Genomic DNA, 27,897 nt, shown 5'->3' on the forward strand with positions numbered 1-27,897 from the left:
TGAAATGACTAATTATTTTATTGTCAAAAATCTCAAAACACATCCTTTACACTCACACTGAGCTATGTAACTGACAAACCCCAACAGTTCTACATGGCTACACACTTTTTCTCCAGAATGCACACAAATTCACCAGACAAGGGTTCTTGGAATAAGGGGATCAAAAACATACATTTTTAGGACTGAACAATTATGAATGAATTATGAAGTGTCCAATTTACTTATTGTAGCTAAAATATGTCTTTAAATTAGCTACATTTGCAAAATATTCATAAAAATTACACAAATTGTAAAAACAGAATTATCATTGAAATCTGTGTGGGGAAGCAGGATCTGTCATATGTGGGTGTACTGATATTACATGAAGTGAAATTGATGATGGTTCTCTGTTTGACTCAGTGTTGTTTGGGACGCTGGTTCACTTCTTCTTATTCACAATGTTGTTGCAAATCCAGTTCATGCCATCCTGTCGAGGAAATGAGAATAAAACTGAATCAGTTAAATACAGTAAAATAGTCAAAACCATCAAACTCAAAGAGGTAGTTAATATAAATAAAGTCCGTTCAGACTGATTTCAGTACAACATTGTACAGCAGGAAGGCTGGGAGTACTTTTACATGGTTAATTAGGTTCCATCTGAGGAGAAATCAATAAATCAAAGCTGGGACTAGGTCTGACCTGAACTCCCTCCCCAGACACAGCTGAGCAGGCCTGAATCTGCCACTCACGGTCCCGGTACGTATGCAGGTTGAGTCCCTCAGCGATCTCACTGGCCGGTGACGCTGTGGCCAGATCCTGCTTATTGGCAAAGATGAGCACCGGAACGCCCTTTAGATTCTCCTCGTCAATCAGCTCGGACAGCTCCTGCACACATACAGTTTTTGACTGACATGTTAATTTAAGGTTCTTTTGCTGTCATTCTTGTTCTTGAGTGTATTTGCATGCAGAAATGACAACTGTGCATCAAGCTCACCAGTCCCGTCTCCTCAAACCGCTTCTTGTCTGCACTGTCAATAACATAAATCTGAAAGAACAAATATGTAAGAATAAATTAAAATCCGTCTGAAATGTGAACACAGAAAATTCACAGACAGTTTCTATTTGGCCTTAACAGTTTGCATGTAAAAACCTGAAGGTGTCAGTGACTCCTTTTGGTATACAGCTGCTGTTGTACAGCAGGCAAAAGTCAGTTAATTGAGAATACACGATACACTTGTCAACCTTTCAAAAATGTTCAACAACATTAGAGTTTTACTAACAAGTTCCTTCATCAAGATACAATTACAGTGCCTAATGTATAGTCCTGTCCTGAGTATAAACATCAGTATCAACTGTTTGTGCTGTGACACTTTATATATCCTATTAAACTTCAATCTCATGGATTTTTAATGCACGTAATGCTTTTTGTAGTGGATTTTCAAAAACATAAAGATGAGCACATAGGGAATAAAACAAATGTTTCGCAGGGGGAAATTTAACTTTGAACTGAAACACAATTAAAGTCACTCACCAACAAGTCTGTGTTTTCCAGGTACTTTTTCCAGAAAGGCCTTATCTTCCTCTGTCCTCCAATGTCCCAAACATTAAGTTTCATGCCATGAGAGGCAACACTCTTTATGTTGAAGCCCTGAAGAGAAACACAAAGCCGGAGTCACTGTACTGCACATCACCACATTCAATTTAACACAGTTCCAGAGCGCAGCACCTGGAAAGCCTTGCAAATGGTTATGAAGCAATTCATTAAGCGGCAATGTACTAGAGCACAGGTGTGTGTGTTAAATTAATCACTGTTTGGTTACTCTGTATTGTAACCTTGTTATGTATCAGCAGGAGTTCAGCTAGGTGTTTATAAGGAAATGGTCGCTGTGTTAATCCAAAGCTGTTTTTCATAACACAGCTCCTTTCTGTTTCAGTCGGCGAGGTTGTATAACAACTTTATCCTGAGGGCCAGTTGAGGAGCAAATCTGAGGATAAGACTGGAAGGATCAAGTGCAGTGTATGTGTTTATGTGTCAGGTCTGATTTAGCTTTGTGGTGATTATTGCTATAGCATACTGGACTGCATCCTCTCTGCCTGCTGTCTGATGAGCCCTCACACTTGTCCAGGACCTGGCAGTACATCTGCTCTATGTCTTGTCTTGTGAGAGTAATGTGAGGGTGTTAGACAATCATATAAGAGGTTAGATAATCACATCAAAAGGAGGGTGATAAAACACCGTTAGGATTTTCTCAGAAAATGTGTTGAGAGCAGGAAATCTCCTGCTGAAAGGTTATTTAACATATGGTACAACAGGATGATCTGACATCCGCAAACCATTATTTTACTGATAAGTGGTTAAAGTATGTGTACTGTAAGACCAATCATTTCATTTCACAGCGTGTCAGAAAAGCAAAGGTCATCTGAATCCCATTAATATCAGCGAAAGCATGCGTTGGTCCAGCTGGTCTCACAAGATTAGATACAATCCCCCCTGCCACTTATAGTGCTAGGTTACAGTACCATGAAAAATAATCTTTTGAAAAAACCCACCAGACAAACCGCATCGGCCTTTAAATAGTAGTAACTTGTTATTTAACAAAATATTGATTTAGTGTCTAAAACAATGAACAGGAAATGATGTAATTAAGTGCATCAGCTGTTCATCGTGAGATTAATTAATTAAAATGAAGGACCCAAAAACATCATTTGCAGGCATGTCAGTCAGCACTGTGGCGTACAGTAACTCTCCTTCAGGTCATGATGCGTGTGAGTGTTTGAGTTTTAACATATAACTTCGGCTCACCTGTGTTGGTGTGATGGTGTTTACATCCTCAGAGGCGAGGCTCTTCAACAGGGTGGTTTTGCCGGCGTTGTCCAACCCCAAAAGCACTATCCTGACCTCCTGCTCTGTGGATCCCTTCAGTTTCTCAATGACAGAGAGTAAGCCCTGCATGTGGGGTGGAGGGTGGGATGGGTGGCGGGGGGTAGGGCAGACCAAAAACTTACTGCACAGCATTCATTAGTTTATGTAGAATATACTTCTTTTCTTTTCTGTTTAATGTGATCTGCCATTTGAATTGTATAATATCTTGGTTTGGAATACAAAACCATATAGCTCAGGGGCTCAGCTATTTTTGACATAACATTACTGAAATATATGTATATGTATGTATATTACTATGATAAAGGTTTTTGGTCCTTTCCTCAGGGAATGCGATGTTTCTTAGATACACTCTGGAACATCCAGATAATATCCAGAAGTAAATAAAAAGACAAACACTGTTTTTAGACACGCTTTACACGTCAAAACTGACGTCACTGACCTCTTTCTGATTTGAGGTCAAAGCTCCCCTTATATACAACACCACTGAGCACGCATGCATGCCCATCATGCTCCACCAATCTCCAGCCGACCTTACTGTATAGTACCCACCCCCATTCTATAAGAATTAATCCGTTGCTTCATTTAGAAAAGGACTGGTGTTGATTAGAGGTCCATTCATATAATGGTGCACTGTTTAATGTGATTAGTCTGAAGCAAGGTTGCACAACCACAGACTGCCACATTGCTGACAAAGAGGCACTGTAGATTTAAAGATTTGATTCAAGGTGATAGGTACTACAGTGTGTGTGATTAACTGTACATCAAAGGGCATAAGAGGTTCTATTTAGACGCAGAATCATTATATCTACATATCACAACTAGGCTATTTAGATAATCCAACCTATATAGCAGGGAGTTGTTTCCTAAACAGACATACTGTAAAACCCATATTGGCAAACACCTTTTGAGTCATAACCAACTTTTAAGTAGTTATTTTTATCAAACAAATACAGAAAGTTCACATTTGGCTTTATAAGTCCTGTTCCTCCAGATCAGGTCACTTACCTTTTGAGCTTCTCCCATGGTGGCGTGTTTCCTGTGGCTTGGCTGGAGGGCTGCAGCTACATTCTCCAGTGAAGCTCACACAGGTGTGTTAGTTATCCAGGTCACCCAGGTTAGCTATCCAGAAAAGGTACCAACAGCCTCTTGTCTTTTTCCTCTTCTTCTTTTTCTTCTGTAAACTTAGGTGGGTTAAGTGCTATGTGTGTATGCGATAGTAATGTCTACCTGGGCGTCAATTGCTCCTCACTGTCGCCGTGGAGTTAGCAAGCAGGAAGAGGGGGAGGGTGGATGGGGCTGGGATTAGGAGGCCAGAATTAGCCCTGGTCATCCATGCAAAGGCCACCCCATCTGCCCTCCCCCTTCCTCTGTCCATCCCTCCATCTCCACTTTGCAGTGGCTTTACCTGGATTATCCCTTAGCCACCTGCTATAGGAGGAAACTGAGTAAACACTCCTTCCTGACACACTCACACACAAAAATAGAAAAACTTTCAGACATTTTACCATATGGCTGAGAGGTGGGGGGAAGCTGATATTGGAGAAAAACAAAGACACTCTGGGCAGCTTGAGGACTGGCAGTATGCATACAGTTTAACACATACACTTCAAAGGATTACATCATGTTGTTGAACCAGGGAATTTATTATTTCTGTGCTCATACATCAACTTTCAAATCCCATCAATCCATCTCTCTCGGAGAGGTTTGGATACCATTAACATCCCATATATCCATTACATGCCAGCCGCTATAATGCTGCTCTGTGTGGCTCATCTGCAGTGTGCGTTCCAGTGAGAAGAGCATTCAGTGGGATTAGTTTGAGCAGGCCTCCTGTCCTGTGGCTGGATTAAAACATTTCTAGGCTCTTTTCCTCAACTGAACAGGCTTTCTGGTTAGTGGGCGTGGTTGACGTTAATGCTGTGTTAAACAATGGATACACCCTTGTCCGGAAAAGGCTGTACATAAGCTTGTAACCTCACCTGACCACACACTCTTAGCTTCAAAGACAGAGATTAAAGAGGTTTTCTTTCTATATGAAAAAACTACAACAGAAACTTATCAAACAATATTAGTATTCATTGTTGTTCAATGTGATAGACTTTTTCTTATTTAAGACCCTCTTGGTGTGAATGGAGCTGGAGCACCACTCTGTCCAATCTGTGCCCTCTGTTTCATCCTCTCTTTGTGTTTAGCTGCAGAGAGAGAGCGAGCGAGCGAGAGAGAGAGAGAGAGAGAGAGAGAGAGAGAGAGAGAGAGAGAGAGAGGAGGGGTCACACTTAGAAAAAAGGTACATAGAGATTCTGCAAAACTTAATGAAGTAGTTTCACATTTTGGGAATATGTTTATTTGTTTTCTTGTAGGAAGTTAGATGAGAAGATCCATACCACTCCCACGTCTGTATGGTAAATATGTAGCTGGAGTCAGCAGTCGTTAGCTTAGCATAAAGACTGGAAACAGAGGAAAACAGCTAGCCTGGCTTTGTTCAATTATAACAAATTTTACTTCACTTCCCAGCACTGAGTAGTTTACTTGATAATGAGCAGTAAATTGAGTTTTCCGACACTTATTGCTCATCGTCACTTTGCGTCATCATGTTAATTTTCAAATCTATCAAAAATGCATTGCATTGTGAGATTGTTAGTGGAAAGGAGTGTAGTATACATGCTTTTACACACTCAGTACATATGGTACACTATATATAGTAAATACAGAGTGATTTCTTGGCTAGGGGTAGTAACGTCCTGGAGTCTCCGCGGGTTGCCAAGAAAACCCATAACAAACCAAAACCCTATGTAAAACCGCAGTTTTTATTCTTCAGTTTTTGTGTGAATTAAACAAATCAGATATGTTGTGTTAATTGGTGACCTTTAGAGGTTCTAGCGGATGGATTTAGTTAGCTTTGGACAGAACCAGGGTAGCTGTTTCCAGCCTTTGAACTAAGCTAATTGGCTGCTGGCCTTTTATTTTACAGATAGAAAGCCAAATAAGCATATTTCCCAAAATGTTGAACTATTTAAGCTTTAATTATTTGAAATATACCAGTAACATACACCTACAGCATATCTATCATCATCATTTGCATTCACAAATATGTATTTGGGAAAAGAGATGGTTGACTTAATTGTTTTTATTCTCCACTCTATTAGGCCCCTGAACTGAGCTCTTACCGTTGTCTCTTTTCAGCTTGAACTTCATAGCCAGCCCCATAATCACAACCAGGACCAAAGCGGCAACACCACAGATCACCAGGATCACCACAGTGCTCTCTGGATGAGGACACAATTACAAAGGCAGACACATCAAGGGTCAGAGGTGTGCATTTCATTATTCATATCTTAAAAGCCATTCAATTCAGAAATTGTAAAATTGACTTTTTTTTCTATCTGTGGCTATGTGAAATATGTGGGGAGATGTATACTTACCGTTTACCTTGAATTCATGTGGCAAAGACTCATAACAGCCATATTCACTTTTCACAAAGCAGATGTACTGGCCTGAATTATGTGAAAACACTTTTTCAAGAACCAGTTCGCTTTGATTTTGGCCTTCCGGGATTTCCTTCTCATCTTTCTTCCACCCAAACATCAGAGTCAAATTGAGAAAGTTATGGACACATGTTAGAGTGACACGATCACCCTCTGCTGGCGCTGACCCACTGCTGCTGACACAAACCTGAAAGTCTGATGGGAAGAGTATACTTAAGGGGAGGGAACCAACAGTGACAGTGTTAGGTAATCATAGACAGATATGAAGATATTGTCACAGTTTACCTTTTGTGCAGTTATATTGATTATCTGCAGATGCTAAACATGGAAAGGAATGAATACAGTCGCAGTCAGCATTTTATATAAAACAGAGCATACCTGAGACACTCCCTGTATCCATAAAGTTAATTTTAGAATAAATCATAACATGCAACCTCATTGTACTACCACACTTCATGGCCAATTACTGTTTCTCACGTACCACATGTAAAATTCAAAGGATTTATCTTCAAGCAAACAAATTAAAAGAAGGATGGCACTAACCATTGAGGCATTGTGCTGGTTTGGCTGGGCAGAATAGACAAGAATCTATAGGGAAAAACAGAGATGGAAAGAATAGCATTAAGAAAAAAAATGTCTTTGCCTTTCACCTTGCAATTATTTATAAGAGACAATGTTCATGTTCATTAGCTTCTACATACCATTTCTAGATGTAGTCTATAAACAGAAAGAGAGGTTTCGGTTGATTTCTTTCTTTCTTTTCTTTACCTGTCAGAGGTTCTTTTTTGATGTCACATTTCAGACACTGTTCCTGCCCAGTGTCAGAGCCAACGACAGCTGGAATATAAAACAAATATAAAATAAAAGTGTAAAGCTAAACAGGCATACATATTCAGAGAGAATAAGAAAAAAATATAAAAAACTGTAAAATGAAAAAGTGGCTCCTTACCTATGAGGAGATGACCAAGCAAAAGACACAGACATATCTTTCTCATCACCATTCTCTGTTAGAAAAGACTCATATTAACTTCTAAAAGCTACAAACATTTAAACATATTAGGAGCAGAAAATGCCATCTGACTGAAACATGTAACGTCTTGTACATTAGGTATTAAATATCATTATAAAGCTCGAAAAAATAACATTATAATGCTCAAATGTTTGTCTTGTTTTACCTGTGGTGGTGTTGTTTCCTCCTCATGTACAGCTGAATGATGACTCTGCTTTGCCTAACCTAATAGTCTTTGCATCAGAAAAGGCACAGCAGTCTGATTATAAACACTGATACCAATGCAAATAAATTCATTCCTGGAACATTATATCACAAACAATACCGCTGTTTGTATTTCTTGCAGGTGGTAGCGATGGCAACGATGACAGTTAGGCTGCTGTTGCTTTTTATGTTGTTGAGTAACCTTTAGGTGAAACTGATGGGATTTTTACATTTGTTACAGAAACTGAAACACAGGTCTGCTGGCGTTTTGTGTGTTATCAGCAAAACAGTGGTTTACTTAAGCATGCTGTCGACTGCCTTTGCATACATGACATAATGTGACACTTTTACGGCCCAATTGACTAAACTTGAAGAACTGAAGCTTGGAAATACATTTTTTTAATCCATCCATTGATTCATGCAGTGGCCAGTAGAGTGTGCTGCTGGTTATCAGTCTTTTTTCTTAACATTCTTCCTGTTCACGGTCAGCTGTGGCCTATTCCTCAATGCACTGGGTACACATTGGACAGATTGCAAAACACACTCATAAACCTAACAGCCAAAAGTTAATTTAGAGTTTTAGTTAACCAAACCTGCATGTGTTTGGACTGTGGGAGGAAAACAGGTGTTTATGCAAACTTCACACAGAAATAACCAAACAGGTTTTGGATTCAAATGGTCACCTTAGCAATTTTTCATCAAAGACACTGTACTGTTATGAAAGTCAGGTTGAATCATTGACAGTATAAATAGGCCTGTCATTCTAACCTCAACCAAACCTTACTGTCTAGCCATAACCTGTTGATTATTACATTAATTTAAGCTTAAAATATTAACCTGCTATATATGTATTTGGGCATACAGCATCCAATATATATTTTCAGTTTATACCTGAAGCTTCTTGGGTTATATTTTTAGTTTGTGGTCAGTGGAACTACTGGATAAAAGTCCAATAAATATGCTTTAGTCAGTGATCCCCTGATGTTTCCCTTAGTGCCACCAGCAGGTCAGTATTTTTACATGTCAAATATTCAGTTTATGACAGAACAGTTGTATCTCTGACAAAGATACTGGATATATTAATGCTCTGATGAAGGCCATGAGGCCGAAACATTAGCATATTTTTCTGACATGGTCAAAATAAAGTGGTGTGGTTGAGATTAGTCAACTTTTTCCTGCAACCTACACTTTATGCCTTTCGTTGAGCTGCACATAGCCACTGAGCTCTGATAGCCAAACAGAACCATACCTGTTGACAAAACGTCAGCTAATTGACTTCACCTGGGTTCCTCGCTAGTGCGCATGTCAGAAATCATCGACTAGGTAAGACTGAAGCTGTTAATGAACTCCGACCTGTGTGAAACTTGCAGGGCTGTGTTGGTTTATTGTCATCTCTCTCCTCTTCACTCACAGTACGCTTGTTTCCCTGAAGATGGTCGCTTTCAGAGGACTTTATCACAGGTTCTCCCACCTCGCAAAAGTGGCAGCACAAAAGCAGTTCAGGAAATATGAGAAATGTTGCACCATAACCGCTGGCATCATGGCGGACAACAAGGTATGACCATACATGTCACACGCACGCACACACACGTATGTGCATGCGTGCTTAACATTGTTTGGCAATGCATTTAAGTATAGTGTACAATTTGCACACACTACTTGGAATATATGTGCAGTCTTTTAATTGCTATAGTTGCAGAATAATACCCATTTAATTTAGCACGTCTGACGCAATGTGTATGTATGCTATGGTACACTGCACATAAGTTTATTTATTATTTTTTTTTTTTTACTATTCTGAAGGCTTCAAAGTGAGATTGGAGTTGTTGAAGCCACCTACCACCTATATCACATCAAACCACGAATTTCACTTCTGGGCACTATCTTTAAAATAGTTGAATATCAGGAGGAAGCAGTGTGGGTTGTTTTTTTTTTTAAAATAACTTTCAAGTAAAGGGAAACTATGACTAAAAAGGAGAACAAAACGTGCAAAAAAACCCATCTCGGATGCAGCACTGTAGTTGTATAATCGCTGCTATAGAGCGTATAATGGTTGTAAACTGTGTCTAGTAACTCATACAGTGACTACATCAAAAGCGGAATGTCTGTGTTCCCACATCACAGTGTTTCTCAAGACGTAGGCTGAGAACAGTTTGATCATAGTAACCATACTTCCTCTTTTGTGGCTTGTTGCTATGGCAAGACTTCCCTTCCAGGCAGGAAGTGACAGGAAGACCCAAGTGATGAGTTTTTGAGTGTGTGTGTGAAGAGTGTGCATCATGTTTGGGTGGAGCACTTTACTGTGTCCCTTCACGGTGTGCACATCGCATTCAGTCGACTTCGGCTTGTAGTCTGGTGTCTGGGCCACCATGGCGAAGAACTGCAATGCTCTAGGGATTCCTATTGGCCACATGGTGAGTTGGCAACACTCTTGTTAGGTTTGGTTTGGTTCTGCAGCTGTCCTTTTGGATCCAGTGGTTTGTTTATGCAAGAATACATTTAGGGGAATACGTTGGAGTTAAGTGTGTTGTCTGTTCTGAATGCCTCCTTTTTAAGTAGAATCCTTGTAATTAATTGCCAAACAGGAACGTCTTTTTAAATCGTGGACTACTTTTTTGACAGTCTGCTTTTTTAACCGTGTTCACACTGCTGAGTTGATGATCCAGGTCGGAGTACCAAGAGTACGGTAAACAGTTTTATGTGTTTGCTTGTATCATCTATCCCAAATCCTTCAGCAGTGCCTGAACCAACCATGCTGTGCAGCTACAGTTGGTTGCTGCTGAAAACAGACCGGGCCCGCTTGAGTCAGAAGCGGAAATCAAGCCATGCCTGTTTGCCAATCTGTCGTGTGTAGGCCGAGTTGGCTTTGGTGTACTCTGTTACGTTTCTTGATTGGCTCAGCGCTGCAAAAGGTGTGAAAAGTGTCTATAAAGATGCATTTCAGAGAGGCAGAGAAGACCTGGATGTTGCTATGGTTTAAAAAAAAAAAAAAGAAGGGGGCACCCGTGTGTTTTCTGTGATTTTGGAAATGTTCCTACAATTGGTGCTGCATCAGACTCTCCCGTTTGCATATCTCGTCTCTGCTTGAAAAGGATTTGCAGAGAATTCCTAATCCCTCCGATATTTTTCTTTGCCGTGGTGTATGAGAAGCGAAAGGTGCACAAACAAGGCGTTGATGAATCATCTGCTTTCACTTTGTGGAGAGCGGTGGATTAAGTGTGTGTGTTGGTTTCTCTTGGCAAGTGCGTTCGTAGGCACTGACATGTTGTGTTTTTGGAGCCAGAGTTTGAGCAGTAGAGCAAAAAAAAAAAGAGAAGAAAGTTGAAGAGGTGGAGCCTCAGTGGAGCTCGCACCTGCAGAAACAACCAGCCCTTATCAGCCTTATATGGATAAGATTATCAATTGCCTAGAGCTGTCATCTTTGAGCTGCTGCTGAACAGAATTATTATTCACTTTCTCTCTGCTTGCACTAAAAGTCTCACACACATACATTATACTTTGTTACTGACAGTTTTTTTAAGGATACAACTTTGATAATGTGAATACATTCTTCTTGTGTTAAGGAGCACAGATCACTTCATTGCACGCTGAAGAAGATATTAAATATCAAGTATAAAAGGGGGTGAAACAAAGTATAAGGGATTCAAGTCAAGATAAAACTTCATAGGTGGCACAATACTCAGATTGGTTGTTTGTCCTTTTTCATTTGTATATCAGTAATATGTTGAATTACTTCTGTACTTTCCAGTAACTCAAAGGGCATTGAAGCCGTGAGTGACTGCTTAATGGTGTCAATGTTACTTTCAGGTTTATTTTTATACACTTCACACCCTGATTACCGGTTGCTACTTCATAGAAATAACTTGCATAGACTGACAAACTCACGCACATTCACACCTCTGGGCAATTTTTAGAGTTAGACCATTTAGTGCATGTTGGTGGACTGTGGGTGGGGGGGTCCAGAGCATTGGGAAAACCCAGACAGACAAAAAAGCACATGTAAACTGCACAGAGCAAGGTGTGAGTTATCTTAACATCCATGATTTCCATCAATTTCCGTTCAAACAGATCCAGTTAACCTGCTGACATACCTCCCTGGGGGGGTTTGATCGATATCTATGTACCTCGATAAAATGCAAACATGGTTGTCGGCACAGGTTTATGTGCAAAGAGTTTGCGTGATTCATTGGCAGTATTTATAACAATGAAAACGCTCGAAATGAAACTTTTACAACATGGGAATTTTGTGAGCTCTGAAAGCTGAATGAGAGCTATTGTCATCAGTTTCACAACCACTTCCTGTGAAAGCAGCTTTGACTGATTGCACTACATTGTCAGAGGAAAAAAACAAAAGGCAAAACACATGCAGCTGGTGTTCATATTTCACTTCCTAAATGTACGCCAGTATGCTTTATGAATATATGTCTAGCTTCTGTATAAATACTATTTTGAGTACAATATGTTATGTACATTGTAAAACTGTTGCTGTTATATTAAAATGTACGTCCACACAGTTTTATCAGTGCTGTTTTTTCTTTTGTGATTTATTTTTTGTTTGTTTTACTTTTGATTGTCACATCTGAGACAATGGGTAATGAATTTAAATACAAGTCCTTTTGTTTGAATGATTCAATCAAGTGAATGTTGAATTTCCCAGCTACTACTAGAGGAATTATGCGTAAATACAATAATACTCCATGATTAGGCCTCAAGGTGTATTCCATAACATAAGATTTTTTTTCTGTGTGTGTGTGTTTTTCTGCCTACCTTATCCATCTCTCTCTCTCTCTTTCTCTCTCTATTCACAGAGCCAGGCAGTGTCAGATGGAGGTAAGCAGAAACAACCAGCGTTTTCTCTGAAACTGAAACATGTCTGTGCATGACAGAAGAAAATGTCTCACTCTGTCGCATTCTCAGTCATGATTTTCTGTGCTGATAAATGGGTGTGTCTGTGTCTGGATATGTTGTAGAATTGAACATGACTGCACGAGGCTGTGGAGGCAGCAGCTCCAGCCTTCCAGGAACTCCGGGCGGAGAGGCCGGCCCAGCCAACAGCGTGCTGAGCTGGGCCGTCTCCTTTGAGAAGCTATTGGAAGACCCTTATGGAGTCCATCACTTTACGGTGAGACACACTCAACACACCTTTGTTGTTATTTCAACTAGTACAGGAATAACTGAAGTGTTGCTGTCTAAGAACCACTCACAAGGTGTCCCAAATATGTTCCCTACAAGGTTTGTGTGTGTGTTCTCCACAGGCTTTCTTGAGGTCTGAGGTGAGTGCGGAGAACATTTTATTCTGGCAGGCATGTGAAAAGTTCAGGAAGATCCCAGCCACCTCTTTAGATGAGGTATGCTGACACTTTTTTTTACCTCTTTTACCTCTTTTTACCATCTTCCATGTCATTTGTGACTGATTGTGCTGTGTTTTACTTTGCATAAGATCACTTTATAGTTTTTTGTTATACTCTGTTATAATTTCCCTCAAACCTATTTGTAGACAAGACATTGAATGTTTACAGTGAAGGAAGAATAATGATTACTGTGGATATTATAGAATAAAATACAGATTGAAGAGGTGAACAAATACAAATGTAGATTGTGTAACCTGCAGTTTATATTTTTACTTGTGTACATTTGTAAGAGTTACTTGGCTATGGTAAACTTATGGACAATTTGTATTTGTTAATGTATTTTTGTAGCTATAATTATGTCGTGTACGAGTCTGCTGTTTTTGTTTCTTTTTCATTGCGATATTGCTTTTATAATGTTATACTATTTTTTTTTTTTTTAACAAGCATTAAGTAGCATTAATCAACAGTTCAGTAAAATGTGATTTGAACTTACCTACTTCCAAGGTGCATCGAGAAGGGCGAAAAAGTCTGAGGAGGTCAACTCCAGCAATACTTTTGTTAGAACACCTTCATTGTTAGACCAAACCTCTAACAGTGAAGTTGTTCTATATACAATAAGTGTGGTTCAATCATTTACTGTTGACCTCAGTGACGGATGAAGTTGTTTTTTACAGAGCCCCTAAAGGGACATGGGGGGAAAAAAAAAAAAATGAAACGTTTCTAGTGCGCACTAGATACTATCTTGTGAGCACTAGATCCCTATCTTGTGAGCACTAGATCCCTATCTTGTGAGCACTAGATCCCTATCTTGTGAGCACTAGATCCCTATCTTGTGTGCACTAGATCCCTATCTTGTGTGCACTAGATCCCTATCTTGTGTGCACTAGATCCCTATCTTGTGTGCACTAGATCCCTATCTTGTGAGCACTAGATACTATCTTGTTATACTATTACTACTAAGGTGGCCAGCTGGCAAGCTGTAAAAGCTATAATCATCTTTTAATCTATTTTGTATCTTCTACCTAGGCAAAAGTATCGTTTGCGTGATTAAATTCTGTCTGAAGAAACAGGAAGTGCAGAAATTGACAGGGCTGTTGACTGTCCACACATCAGCCTAGTTTCTGCGGTTGCTCAGCTCTCTGGGGAATTAATTGGATTTTAGTGACTTATTGATTGTATGACTTGTAGAGTAGATGCTTGGAAAGGGTTGATTTGATTCTTGGTACACTTAACAAGGAAACACAGTGCGTGCGCACGTGCATGTGTGTATACACTCAGACGGACTTCTTAGGCAGGTATTGAAAGATCAGATCAAAATCTCAGATCAAAGTGAAAGGGAAGTTTGTTCATTGTATCTCATGTCTCATCCGAAAAATGATTAGGAAAGAAAGGTCAGGTCATATCTAATCTTCAGAAGGTTTCAGTCTGATGGAGGTGTTGTGTTTCCAGCTGAAAGCAGCAGCTCGCTCCATCTACAACACCTACCTGTCAGACAGCGCTCCCTATTCGGTCAACATCGATGACACAGCCAAGACGGAGGAGAAGGACCTGGAACAGCCCACGCCTGACATGTTCAACAAGGCTCAAGCACAGGTTTGTTTGGGGTCCACACTCCCATTTTAGCTCAATAATACAGTGATACATTGTTGTTGCCTTGGCTGACTGTGTGTACTGCTGGTCCCTGCTTTGTGTCAGATATTTAAACTGATGAAGATGGACAGCTACAGGCGCTTTGTACGCTCTCCTCTGTACCAGAGCTGCACCTTGGGTAAAATAGAAGGCAAAGTTCTCCCTCAGCCGAACCGCTTGGGATCATGGGAGGACGTGGCCACCAGAAGCCCCTCGTTAAGTGAGAAGAAGGTAGAGTGACAGGAAATGGACTGAGGGGCAAGCATGAGGAAAAGTGATTCTTATTCTCATTTTGCTGTTCTGGCATTTTTGTCATCACTGTTCCAAACAGAACAAGATTTCAGACACTCAGAGCTTGCCAGGTGGCAAAAGTGCTTCGGAGAAACAGCGACAGAAAAGAGGATCCTGGGGAGGTAGTGCCTGTTAAATGGCAGATTTTGTGTTATGCCTTGATATACATGCTGTGACTTTATTTCACAATTTCTCCCTGGCTCTCTTCTTGTTCTTTTTTAACAGAGTTGCATATGTCGGTCAAGTCAAGCAGTAGTGTGGAGCTAGGCACCCTCTACAGGCAGATAGAGGTCAGTGCGTTTGTGACAATAAGGTTTGGAGCTGTCTTATCGAAAATCAGTGAGATCATGGCAGACATGAATGACAAAAATCTGCTTTAAAGTCTTATGTATTTTATTAAGTCCTTTCTTCTCAATCTGTGTAGAATGGCAGATCAAGTCCCCGGTCTCCAGAGCAGGGTGGTGGAGGTGGGAGTCGGATAGGGATGGAGGGGGGCTACTGCTGTGTCTATCTACCTGATGGCAGTGCGTCCCTGGCACCCACACGTAATGGTCAACCCATCAAAGACATGCTGGCCAGTCTGTGTGAGAAGAGAGGCTTCCCGTTGAAAGATGTCATCATCTACCTTCATGGCAAGGATAAGGTGAACCCTTAACTGCTGTGTCTATAGCACCAGCGACAGCTTTTAAATAAAGAAGTTGTTCAAAAATATCTACTGTGGCACACAGCAAAGTTGTTTTGCAACAGGCGGTATGAGAAAGATGACTACCCTCTTCCTGTTCTAACATCCTCTTAACCTCTCACTCCCTCTTTTTATTTCTGAAAGTTTGTGAAACTTATTTTCAAGTATCCCCAGTTAATGCTGACATCTCTGAAAGTGACTTTAATTGCTCTCTCTCTCCCTGATACACCATTGCTCCTTCTACAGCAGCCCTTATCGTTGGACCAGGACTGCTCCGTACTGAGGGATCAGCAGGTCTCTCTAGAGCTCAGGGTGACGTTTGCGTGAGTCAACTGTGTCACTTCCTTCATTTCTTTTTTTTTCTTCAGTTTTTGTCACCCTAGCAGGCCTTCACACCCACATCCCCACTACAGCATGCCACTTGTCACCATATTAGAGGGAAGCCCTTGTGTTAACACCAGACTGGCTCTCTATGTAGTTACCATTTTAGTCATTTGCATTGACTACATTATCAAATGATCAGATATGGATTTCCTACTAGATATATCTGGCTGGCAGATTGCTCTGTTACTACAGGTTTTGGATGGGTAGATTTTAATGATGCTACATTGCATTTGGCTAAGTTTTACTGTTTGTGCTAACTTTGCGATGACTGAAATGCGTGTGTGTTTCAGGCTGGAGATTGCCTTCACTGGTAAGACAGTGGGGATCATGGTGAAGTCCAGTAAGACACTGCAGGACGCCCTCTCTGCCGTGCTACAGAAACATCATCTCAAGCTGCAAGAGGCCTTAGTCACCATGGTGAGTGTCTGTATGAATGAAACCATAATATGTAAGCAGTGCTAGAGTAGTTCATGGATAAAGTAAATTTGATTAACAGTTACTTTCTCTCAATTATAAAGGAATAATTTAATTAATTGCTTCAGTTTAATCCCTCTGCTAATAGATTGTGACTTCAAAATGGACCGTCATGTATGGAAGTGACAGTAGAGTGTCTGTGAAGCTGAACCTGGATATAACTAATATCTCATTGTAATAATCTTATACTTCTGTGACGTAAGTTCACGTTAATGACTCACCTCCACTTTTCAGTCAAGCAGCAGACAAGTCTGACATTTTCTAAATGTTGTACTAAAAATTCTGTCAGTCTGTCCTCTGAGTCCTCTCCTGCCTGCAGCAGCCGTTGCTAGGCAACAGTTTACGCGTCAGGGTGCATGTTAATATTTATATCAAATCTGTAATTTTAATATGATCACTCAAAATTGAATGTTTTAAACTATTTCGTCAGTGGAATAAGCAATGAGGATTACATGCATTCATGTCTGTTCGGCTGAGTGTGTCAACATCTGTCTGACTGGAGTCCATTCTTTTGTCTTACTAAAACTGTTCGTTTTAGGTTGGAAGCGACGAGCCCGTCAACATGAACGGCACTGTGTTCAGACTGGCCAATAAGACGCTACGGCTTGACAGAACCAAAGGTTAATATACTTGACCTTTTTAAAACCCAATTATTTACTTTAATGCAATCCAGAGAGACTCATGTTTACATCATTTAATAATAAATACATTGCTCCCTGAAAAGCACAAGCAGCCACAGGATGAAAAAAAACTATTTTGCCGATGAGTAAATGAAATGCATTCAGTCAAATTAGATAAAGGCACATTCCAACCCTCCATCCGCTGCTAGTTGTCAGTGATGTGGGTGATCGATTGGTAATGCTTTGTAAAATCTCTTCTGCTGCCAGAAAGCTGGCTGAGTCTTCGAATTCATTTAATTGTTTTTTAAAGGGTCCTAGAAAGTGTTTCTGCATTTCTTGGCCTTTACTTGCTCTTAGCTCGAGGCAAAGACAAAGTCTTTTCAGTGTCCACTTTAGCGCCCTGGTTTCTCTGCGTCTCTGTCTGCATGTTCCTATTTCACTAGTCAGATTTCTTTGTGTGTCTCCCTCAGTCTCTTCATTCTTTTCTGTGGGGTTGAAATGTCTGAGTCCATTTGGTTTGAGTGCTGTGTTCACTCACCTCATTTCCCAACTGCTGAGAGACCAGAACCAACTTCACTTTGGATCAGTGCTCTCAGCCTCAGCTCCTCTCACTGCATTTAGGCAGCGGGGAATAGATTCGATTTAGAGTGGCTGTATCCCAGTAGGGCCAGTTTAATTCTTGTCAAGAATATTTAATCTGGCTGATGTCAATGTTTGACACAGTGGGAATGTTCTGTAGCGTCATCATCAGCCCACTGACTACTTTTGTGCTGGAAGTGAAAGTACTGATATGTATCTTTTTTTTTTTTGTGATTTGAGCAGGAAAAGACATGTACAGAGGAAGTGGTTCAGCTGCAGCGACACAGGTGAGACAGTGTTAATAGACTGACAGACATCTTGTTGCCATCATGAAGAAACTTTTGATTCTGCTTATGTACTATACTAGACTCAAAGCTTCACTGAGGACTTTCTCCCAGCTTCTGTTGTTAAAACTAGGTGGAAAGTTTGAAAAAAAAAAAAACCTGAATTGCTGAACCAATCCAACATCTTTGACATGCAGAAGTTGTGTGCTGTTAAACAGTTTACTACTACCATATTACGTTGCTCAGGACACAACGTATGTTTGCTGCAACTGCTTTGCATTTAGAAATCCCTAGACAATTGATAAGCGCTGAAAGCTCCAATCCCGAGATTACTATGATACTGATGAATCATACATACTGTTTGTCGTGACATAATTGGCTTATTTATTTCAAATAATGAAATCTGAAATTTTTTTTACTTAATTACCTGCTTGAAATTCTAGAGAATGTTAAAAGGAAAAAGGCAAGAGGGTCTTGAGTATTGTTATCTAAATAATATTATAATTTGAAGACGTTACATGATAAAAGGGGGGGTGTTTTGGACACAACCTTTTTATAATTATAATAAAGGCTGACAGTAAATCTGGTGCACTAAAGAGTAAGAAATATAGAAATATTCTTGTCAGAAAGCATCAACACTTATCTCTTTGATGAAAAATTGAACCCTTGTGTGATCTGTAGAATTTGTAGTATACAATGTTTATGGGATTTAAAACCTGTGAAACGTACGTCGATAACACTGAAATCTATTTTGGACACAGGCAGGAGCCGTGAGTGCAGGGGGTCTGGAAGCCAGATCATCGCTACAGATGGACAGAGCCAAGACTCAGCCCAAGCCCAGTAAGAACCGCGACATGGATGGTAGGACATCTGAGCAGTATCTAGTAGGGTTGGGCCATATGGTAACAAGATAGACATCAGAGATTTCCCCAGAAAACCTATGGCAATATTGAACTTACAGATCATATCATCAATGTGGGGACATAACAGTGATCATACCTAATACATTGATTCAGTTTGAGCTTAATATTTAATTCTTGGAAGCAAAAAAATAAATTCTCAAGACAAGGTCCAACACAAAAAAAGTGGACCTCACGTTCCTTAATTGTTGACAAAGCAATCTCTCTTCATGTTTCAAACTCATCCAAGTTTAACATTTTAAAATTATAATTCCATGACAAATGGGCAAACTTCATCTGTTAAGGAAGACTGTGTGAAATGATCAAAAACTCCAGAAAAGGTACAAAATGGACCTAGGGGTTGAGATTTTTAGTTTTAAGGTCAATAATGAACTTCAAATCAATTTTCTTATTTGAATTCAATTTGTATTTCTATATAAAATTGTAAATACCCTGATAGCACATTTGAGCCATATAGCCCAACCCTAGTATCCTAGCCAGGATGGGTTTGAAGAACACTATACTATTTAATTATATATGTTTCTAAAACTTAATCAAGACTAAAATGAGTCTGTTTTGCCTAACTATATTCCCAACTATGAAATGTTAATGCCTTGGGCACATTAAAAAGAGCACAGTGTTCTTTATTCATTTGCAACAAATGTCAGAATTAGCATGATGTTCTGTGTGTGTCAGGGTTTCTGGACATGCTGACGAGGGCTCAGTGCTGCAGGGTTGATGACCAGCGAGGCCTTTTGACCAAAGAGCAGCTGGAGATCCCTCTGTTCCTTCAGCAGGGGCAGGACACGGAGCCAGACAAGCCCAGCACCACCAGCTCCTCCACTGCCGACTCCAAAGAGGACAAAGAAGACAAGACGTCATTAACTCCAAGTTCAGCTGGAGCAGTGGAGAAAACCTCTGACTCTGCTCAATGTGAGCCCAAAGACTTGAGGGAAACAGCAGTTTGAAAGACTTCTGTGTGTGTGGGGTGGACACAGACATGAAAACTACAACATCTCCCGACATCATGTTACTGGACAAAGACAAAAAGTAATTTCTTAGTGAAAAATGGTAAAGCACTTTTTAAATTTTTTTAAATTTTTTATAATTGTTTACAAATAAGCTCTGAGACTGCAGTGTGTTACCATCTCTGCTACTCATAATAATGCCACTAAAGGCAGTATATAAAGAAGAAAGACCATGGCAAGCATTTATAGTGTCATTTCAAAACACTACTACTTAATGGGGAAAAATGTTTGCTATGAATTGTTTAATGTATCCGAAAATGTTTGAAAAGAAGTTTTAGCTCAACCTGAAGCGAATGTGTTTGCTTTAGTGTTCCCTGATGTTTAATGATGTACAGTTTGCTTTTATTTCCCAAAATCTCACATTGCTTGTCTTTGAACTCTAAGCAAAAACATGTTTCTTCACAGGACTGTCCAGAAGGGGAGGGGGGGGGGGTTGAAGTGTATTGCACAATTGTTTTTGCTTTGTGTGAATTAAGTTTATTGCATATTATTACTGAGATTTTAATATTTTAAATTACTAATTTCAATTTTGTGTGCTTATTTGCTACTTTCAAATGTGTGTTTCTGGTACTTGCAAATGCATTTTGTTTGCTGTGATGGCACTTTGAGGAGCCTTGGTCAAGTCCTGTTTTCCTGTCACCACAGGTGACATCTCAGGGTCCAGATCATGAATTAGTAATGTGATATTACAGGTAATGAATCAGACAATGTCGTCATAAAAAAATATCTCACAGGGTGTGTCCAAAGAATAAAAATCACTTATGATGAAATGTGATCATTTATGTCTGTATTTGTTATTGGGGAAATGCGTCAGGTTTCAGCTTTTAGCCCTCACTTAGGAATGTTGTTTTTTTATTTATATATATATATATTTTTTTTATGAATCACTGAGGTCAGTTTCTGGCTTGACAAATGCTACGTGATTTGGTTTTATATGAAGTGCAGCCAGAGCCCACTTCCCCGGTGGACTGGCTGTATGACTCATGCGATGTAAAACAAGGCTGATCTGTGTCTGTCTGTGAAGGTGTCAATTTTAACTAGCTTTGATTACATTATCTTGTGTCTTTGGTGTATCTTGGTGGTAAAAACTCCCTCTAAAATGCCATCATGTAATGATGTCATTTTTGCACAGTGACGGTGGATCATTGCAGGGCTGTGATTGGCTCTTTATGAACGGCTTGTAGCCAATGACTTGCTTCATCTGTCTACGGACTTGTTGCTGGAAGGTGTTTTCCAGTTGAGGAGCCTGGGATGGACTATTATGGGGTGTATTTGGCTATTGTATGGGTTACAAAACAAATTAGATGAGTCATAGGTGGATTCATCCACATAGGTGATGTCAGCAGCGTGCATATTTCAGCGTGACAGCAGGAGGTTTGGGAAGCATTTCCTTCGCCCACCTTGCCCTACATCATGAACTTGTAGACGTAATTAGCCTGTGACCATCACAGAGCTGTGTTAGTAAGCAATAATGTCCAGTATATGATACTTGTTTGTCACACCCACAGCTTCCGACTGCCAGGCTGGAGACATTAACATACAGAACTACGATTTGCACACCTGGCATTGTAAGTGTGTGTGTGTGTGTGTGTGTGTGTGTGTGTGTGTGTGTGTGTGCGTGTGTGTGTGTTTTTTTTTTTTTTTGTGCGTGCGTGCGTGCGTGCGTGCGTGCGTGCGTGCGTGCGTGCGTGCGTGCGTCCATGCATGAGTTGTGCGTCGGCGGAGCTATGAATGGGCAGAGAGGGGTGTGCTCTCGCAGACACCATAGCAGCAGTGAGATGAGGAGTGCCATCTACTCCACTGCACGTCTGCACTGAGAGAAGAAAAGAGAAGGAAGAAGGGAGAAAAGGAGGTGAGTGTCTGAATTTCCCCCAGGCATTTCCCTAATCTAATTTTTTTGGGGGGTGATTGCTGTACTCCTTGCCTCAGTGGTTGTATTTACCTGCCCTTTCTCCCTGCCAACTCCCATCATTCATTCTCTCCTCCTGTCTGTCACTCAGTACATTTCTGTGCTTGATTAAATGTCTTGTGCTGTCTTGAGATAAACCTCTTCATCTCCTCATTCATAGAAAAGCTCATATTTACATTCAGATTGAGTGCCAATGCTTTCTACTATCTCTGGTTTTATTATTGACTGCCTTCACAATTCTACATTGGGATAGATAACAAACCAACAAACCGGTTTTGAATATCTGTAAGTGTTTATTTTCTGAACTCAATACTCTGCTAATGGGAGCTCTGAATGGCACTCACTGTGCCTTTGAGAGTCCTGCAGAGGAATATATAAGTGGTGTAAAACAAAACCCATCCATCAGATCAATGCTTGCACATTACTGTGCATTGAAAATTCTGCTCAGCCGGTGAAGGGCAGACTCTGTGCTTCGTGTGGCAAAAATGAAAACGATCGTGGATTCAGTTGTCAGGTGGGGTACACATGGTCGAGCTGGTAGCTGTGTCGGTTGTCCACTGACTAAACGCATCCAGCTGCGGGGTCTCATTGTGTGTCACACCTGAGCGTGGCAGAACAGACAGCCCATCATCATCAATTACAGGACATAATGTCCTTGCCACTGTGAGCCGTCTTAATGTGCTCTCTACCTGGCTGCTGGTGCAGTTACTGTCCACATGTTCCCCTTGCTGCTCTAACCACCTCTGTGTGTATGTGCTATAACGGCCTCTATAATTATACACAACCTGAATATGTGATCTTCTGTGATTTAGGATGTTCAACAGCACCGATGTGGCGAGGCAGCAATGTCAGACCTGGCTTCAATTTCAGCTCCTGGACTGGAATTATGGGGATTAGTTGACCTAAAAGAATGGAAACTATCTCCTCAGTGTTAAGGATATTTTTGTCAATGTTGGAGATAGAGACATCATAAGTGTCTGTGTCTTCAGCAGGTAGTCATTTGGCAGATGGGCAGACCTTTTTTTTGGCAAAGCTCAAGAAGACAGCAGGAGTGATGATATAGATGCAACTAGACTGTACTGTTGTCTTTGATATATTTTCTGTTCTTGCGAAACTCTTTCTCACACACACTGAAATGAAGCTTAAGAAGTTCTCGTCATGCTGTGCTTCTCAGTTGGGGAGTTAATTAGTGTTGACCCAACACTGAAAGAGTTGAGCTGGGCCAATCTTGATCTTTATAATGGATTTGAATCTTGTGAAAAGATTTTCTTCTTATGCAATGCAGATGCTTACATCAGCATTTTATTATGGACTGTAAAGGCTAAGTACTCTTATTAAACTTTTCTACCTCAGCCTCCTCTTGCAGTGTATCAGTCGAAGTGATGATGGAAGGAGGAAAAGACTGCAAGGAAAAAAATTCTATTTGCCCATCCTTGCAGAAAGAGTTTTGAGTAGCTTTTAAGTCCCTGCATTGCTTTTGTGTGTGTATATGCCCATGTCTACATTATAATGTATGAGCATTGTGTGCATTTGTGTGTGAGTGCCATAAAGAGGCGTAGTGTTTTTGGATGTGTCACCTTGGCTGTTGTTAGCTTGCTCATGTGGATTAATCAATGGAGAAGTGTTCTTCTCGAAGCCACAGGGCTTTTCTACCTCGGCCCCAATGGAGATGTGCTTCTACCAGCTTCCCTCTAGCCTATGCAGACCTCCATTTGCCTCGCCTCCAAAGAAGGGAATCTTCATTTAACCAAAGTTGGACAGACAATAACAGAGGAAAGCAGAGGGAGAGGGACAGGGTGAGGCAAGCAGGCAAATCATTCTCATTTAGGTCATTTCCCTCAGTGAGCTGGTCAGAGAGAGCACTCAGGGCTCACTGAATGTCTGCCCCTCCATCAAGGCTTAGATTATTCTCAAAGGACTGTAATGCACATTTTAGGATAAGTGCATGCAGTACAACAGTCTTGTATACCCCTGGGTGTGCCAACTGAACCAGCATGTATGTGCATAATAGGCCCAATGTATGAAAGAAACTGGGCACACCCCACTGGGTCAGCCCTTCTGGTGCAAATCATTCAGATGCCTAGAGGGTAGGCCTTGTTGAATATCACATATATTCCAGTCCCCAGTGGGATTTTCTAATGGAGTTCCCTGCAGCATCAAATGTGGCGCTACCATAACTGCTGACGTCAGCCGTCACAGTGGGTGAGTGAGCTGCTGTCGATCGGCCCCCATTCATTCTTCATGAGCCCTGGGCTGAATGCGTCCTGTAGAGTATAGCGGGGTCTAACTGGGTCAAAGACAATTCACTGTCAGTTCAGTCAGATCAGAAAGTGATCTCTCTCTATGTTTTATTTTATCTTGGTTCTGTGTCTCACCATGCCCTAACTTGAGAGACTTCATCATTAATATAATGCACAAAATTACTGAAACTCAATCAGCGTCTTACTATGAATGATTGTGTCCGACATGAACACACACATTTTGGCCAAAGTTAGAACAGTTTTGGTAATTTCACCTGAAAGATTTCCACATTTCTGTTTTTCTCTTTGCTCTTTTTACCGGTTTAAAGTGGGTGGGGCTCTGGAAGAAAAATGTGATATCAGAAATTAGCAACATCTGAATCAAAATGACAGTTGATGAGTTATTATCAATCAAATCTGATCAAATCACCTACACATTCATTAGGTGAGATTTTAGTTAAACTCTCACCTAAAGATAATGTTATAGAGAAATAGCTTACTTAACATATGAAGCCAAGTTTCCAAAACACATTTTTAAAAAAGTAATATTACAATTTTTGACAAATTTCAGAAAATCGAATAATCTTGTGGTGACTTGATCAAATAAAGCGAGGTGAGCACAAGTTCCACCTACTTGTGTCTCCAAAGCTTTCAGGAGCAAAGGAGCTCTGGACAACTAGAGCCCAGTCACAGGTCAAGAATGATCTTTCAAACTCGTCCTTTTTTTCTTCTTCATAATAATTAACACATCACTGCTTTATTATGAGCAACATCTTCAAAACTGTCTAATATCCTACCCAGCCATTTGAGTCCCATCTGTGTCTCCACCTTTTAAAGTGCCTTGCAGAACAGGAAAACCAGTAAAACACCCCGAGATGCTGGGAAGCATTTTGATCTGATCTGTCTGGTCAGATGTCAGACAGAAGCAGACACTGTCAGGCGGCACAGATATTTGGAGAATAAAAAAAAAACGTCTCCTGCAAATTGAACCAGACCCCAGAGGTGTTTTGTCACTGGCCAGCAGGACTCCAGACACCAGCTGTGGATCTGGCTGTGACTGTTAGCTGGACTACATTGTGACCTTTCAGTGGTGCAGAAATAGTTTTTTTTGTCCGGTATGGCTCCAACTGTGTGTGAGGGTGTTGATATCTCTCTGTTTCTATCCCTATTCAATTGATTCTTCTTCTTCTTCTTCTTCTTCTTCTTCTTCTTCTTCTTCTTCTTCTTCTCCTTCTCCTTCTCCTTCTCCTTCTCCTTCTCCTTCTCCTTCCTCCTCCTCCTCCTCCTCCTCCTCCTCCTCCTCCTCCTCTTATGGCATTTCTTTAAAGCATTTAATCTGCATCTCTACTATTTTGTTAAACTCAATTTTATTTAATTTGTTTATCTTGAGTTTCCAGGCATGACAGTTCAGTCTGGAAATGTACCCTTCTGGGTCTAAAACCTTAACGCTGGCAGACTGTGAAGCATCTCTGCTGTTAGGACTCATAGGCCTTTATTTTATAACATTCAGTTACAAAAATGTTAATATTTGTCAGCTGAATGATAAGAGTTGAATCAACTTTCAGTCAGGTCAAACATCTGTGTTTTTTTCCCAACATCTTCTTCATGGATTTTGTAACATAAGGCCTACGGCTGAATAATGCAACAATGTACAAAAATATAAACGCATATATGCCTGATCAGCCCACATGCCTGTGGTTATAACACCACCCCACATCTTCTTAAATTCTCCAGGCTTACTCTTCACTTTTTATATCTTTTAATTTGCAATATATGATGCTAATTCAGTCCATCTAGCCAATATAGGTGGTTGTTCATTTTTGGCTATACTTTAGTTGGCTGTGATAATGGCAGATTTTGTTTGTAACTTTTGAAGCAGGTGTTTTTCCGCCTGTCTTTACAAACAAGAAGCAATAATGGGAGCAGCAGTGTGTACATCTCAGTGTGACAATTAAACCAAACCCCAGAGTCAATCCCCTTGAGGAAAATCACTCAGCAAAATACTCATTCAGATCAGTGAAGAAGTGCCAACGGTGAGTCTCTGAGTCAGAGTCGCCATCTAGTGAAGAGAGGCCATAACTGCAGACTTGAGCTCATCTGGCCCCTCAGGAAAGCAAGATCAATCCAGTTTCGCTTTTTGTTACATTTGAATTGCAAAGATAAATTTGCTGTAGTCAGTGAATTTATATCTGTACTTCCTCTCTGAGAACTGTGGTCTTGAATTTTGTTGCATACAACTGCATGGCCGTAATGTTTCTCTTGTTTCTGTCTTCATAGTTATACAACTGCAATCCTAAACCTGCATCAGCACAGAGTTTCTCCTGAGATAAATCAACCATGGAACAGAAGGCAAATGAGGTGTGTGAAAGCCTGATACAATAATATAATATCATTAGAGTCCTTCTGGTTGTGTCTAATAATGGTCCCTCTCTCTCTCTCTCTCTCTCTCTCTCTCTCTCTGTCTCTCTCTCTGTCTCTGTCTCTGTCTCTGTCTCTCTCTCTCTCTCTCTCTCTCTCTCTCTCTCTCTCTCTCTCTCTAGTGTCCCACCACCACTTCTCCTCAGAAGCACATGAAGAACAGGTCCAAATCCACAGAGGAGATGCAACAGACAAAGAAGGTGAGCAGCAGCCTGACATTCATGCCTCATACTTACTTTCATACTCATCAGATCTATTGTGACTGCCCTGTTTTACCTTACAGGCCTTTTCCTCACAAAAATCCCTCCCAGGTAGACCAGAGCTGGACAAAGTGAAGGTGAGTTGTGCACCTGTGTTCCTGTATTTCAATCCATTGGAAAACAAACAAACAAAAAAGTATTAAATGTGGCTTTTTTATGGTTATTTTGAGGCAAGTATGACACTTTTGTGCATTTATTTCTACATCTCTTCTCATCTCTTCTCGTATTCATCAATGTGTCTTTCTGTTTTTCAGGAGTGTCCTGATGGCTCTGATACACCCACGTCCTCAACAGAGGAACTAAAATGATAAAAGGAAGGGCCAACAGGACATTAGCGTTGCCATCAAGCTACAAGATCATCAAAAACACAACATGCATAAAAATGTACATATGTACACAGGGAAACATAAGAAATATGATAGTGGTAATAGTGAACTAAATTATAAAACATGCAAACAATCAATTTGTGATTTGTTGAAGGATACTGTATAAAAATGTTAAATTGAACACACACAAGTTAATGCACACTGAAACAATCGCATGTAAACAAAAGGACACCCATGATGATGCTATTTCATTGTACTGTGAGTGTCGTATACATACCACACTGAATGTGTATTGACAATAAAGTGATGGTGTTGAGTGAATCTGTCTTTACCATGCTCTCAATCACATAAAACATCTCATGAATTGGTGAAATACTGTAGGTTTAAAACACATCATTGAATATTGAACATCTTCATGTAATGACAGAAAGGAGTGAAAGTTGTGAGACGAACACAAAATTTTGCAAAACTGAACCACCATGTTTCTACAGTAGCCCAGAAGATCAGGTTTTTTCTTGAGTTTGACAGCCACTATATTTTCTCCTACACGCTTGGAAAGCTGAGCTGTATTCAAATGGTTGGAATCTGCAACGTCACGGCGAGATGCCACTGAATCTGGTTCTTTGATACAGGCTTTGACTTTGACTATAAGTCTCTTACATAACTTTGTTAAGGGTAAAACCAGCAGAGATATTTCCTCTTTGGAACAGCAGACTAGACCATGATGCCGGTGGTGGAGGTTGGAGGAGCAAAGAGACATAGACTTCAATATCAGCAGAAGGCTGACAGGAAATTCCACAAACAAATCCCAGTTAAACCACAGGTTAAGAGGTTATTTTATCATTACATTGAGAGCCTCGGTGATTAAAGTGGACTAGAATGAAATAAAGCTTAATGGTTTTATTGCCCTAGTGTGGAAACGTGCTTTTAGGTCACCAAAGCATGAAAGCAACACAAACATG

At 40.4% G+C, this 27,897-nt stretch overlaps 2 protein-coding genes and 1 long non-coding RNA gene across 7 annotated transcripts; 2 read left to right on the plus strand and 1 right to left on the minus strand.

Annotated features, from left to right (window-relative positions):
• Nucleotides 1-9,053, minus strand: arl3l1 (ADP ribosylation factor like GTPase 3, like 1). 3 transcript variants are annotated; one of them, XM_051419607.1, is made up of 13 exons: nucleotides 7,524-7,603; nucleotides 7,298-7,352; nucleotides 7,117-7,185; nucleotides 6,892-6,936; nucleotides 6,634-6,666; nucleotides 6,286-6,543; nucleotides 6,031-6,129; nucleotides 3,869-5,055; nucleotides 2,783-2,926; nucleotides 1,511-1,627; nucleotides 974-1,024; nucleotides 679-864; nucleotides 1-466 (listed from the first exon to the last, which is right to left on the minus strand). In XM_051419607.1, exons 8-13 carry the CDS (start codon nucleotides 3,884-3,886, stop codon nucleotides 419-421), a joined length of 564 nt encoding a protein of 187 aa, XP_051275567.1. In that variant the 5' UTR covers nucleotides 3,887-5,055; nucleotides 6,031-6,129; nucleotides 6,286-6,543; nucleotides 6,634-6,666; nucleotides 6,892-6,936; nucleotides 7,117-7,185; nucleotides 7,298-7,352; nucleotides 7,524-7,603; the 3' UTR covers nucleotides 1-418. The 3 variants fall into 3 exon arrangements, with proteins under 3 accessions (XP_051275567.1, XP_051275565.1, XP_051275564.1); XM_051419605.1 differs by lacking the exons at nucleotides 1-466; nucleotides 679-864; nucleotides 974-1,024; nucleotides 1,511-1,627; nucleotides 2,783-2,926 and adding an exon at nucleotides 8,915-9,053 and having other exon boundaries at nucleotides 4,488-5,055; nucleotides 7,524-7,590; XM_051419604.1 differs by lacking the exons at nucleotides 1-466; nucleotides 679-864; nucleotides 974-1,024; nucleotides 1,511-1,627; nucleotides 2,783-2,926 and having other exon boundaries at nucleotides 4,488-5,055; nucleotides 7,524-9,007.
• rgs14b (regulator of G protein signaling 14b) lies at nucleotides 9,010-20,557 on the plus strand. 3 transcript variants are annotated; one of them, XM_051419590.1, is made up of 15 exons: nucleotides 9,010-9,116; nucleotides 12,370-12,391; nucleotides 12,532-12,683; nucleotides 12,817-12,909; nucleotides 14,362-14,505; nucleotides 14,608-14,772; nucleotides 14,873-14,954; nucleotides 15,058-15,122; nucleotides 15,257-15,475; nucleotides 15,761-15,837; nucleotides 16,189-16,315; nucleotides 16,911-16,992; nucleotides 17,815-17,858; nucleotides 18,617-18,695; nucleotides 19,451-20,557. In XM_051419590.1, exons 1-15 carry the CDS (start codon nucleotides 9,102-9,104, stop codon nucleotides 19,720-19,722), a joined length of 1,638 nt encoding a protein of 545 aa, XP_051275550.1. In that variant the 5' UTR covers nucleotides 9,010-9,101; the 3' UTR covers nucleotides 19,723-20,557. The 3 variants fall into 3 exon arrangements, with proteins under 3 accessions (XP_051275550.1, XP_051275549.1, XP_051275551.1); XM_051419589.1 differs by having other exon boundaries at nucleotides 9,013-9,116; nucleotides 18,617-18,716; XM_051419591.1 differs by lacking the exon at nucleotides 9,010-9,116 and adding an exon at nucleotides 9,815-9,975 and having other exon boundaries at nucleotides 18,617-18,716.
• Nucleotides 20,558-21,475: 918 nt separating this feature from the next.
• Nucleotides 21,476-27,256, plus strand: LOC127374386 (uncharacterized). Its single transcript, XR_007887027.1, has 5 exons — nucleotides 21,476-21,634; nucleotides 26,209-26,289; nucleotides 26,472-26,549; nucleotides 26,633-26,686; nucleotides 26,864-27,256. It is a non-coding gene; the product is annotated as an uncharacterized LOC127374386 (long non-coding RNA).
• The last annotated feature ends 641 nt before the right edge of the window (nucleotides 27,257-27,897 follow it).

The sequence above is a fragment of the Dicentrarchus labrax genome, unplaced genomic scaffold (assembly GCF_905237075.1).
Source record: "Dicentrarchus labrax unplaced genomic scaffold, dlabrax2021, whole genome shotgun sequence".
NCBI lineage: Eukaryota > Metazoa > Chordata > Actinopteri > Moronidae > Dicentrarchus > Dicentrarchus labrax.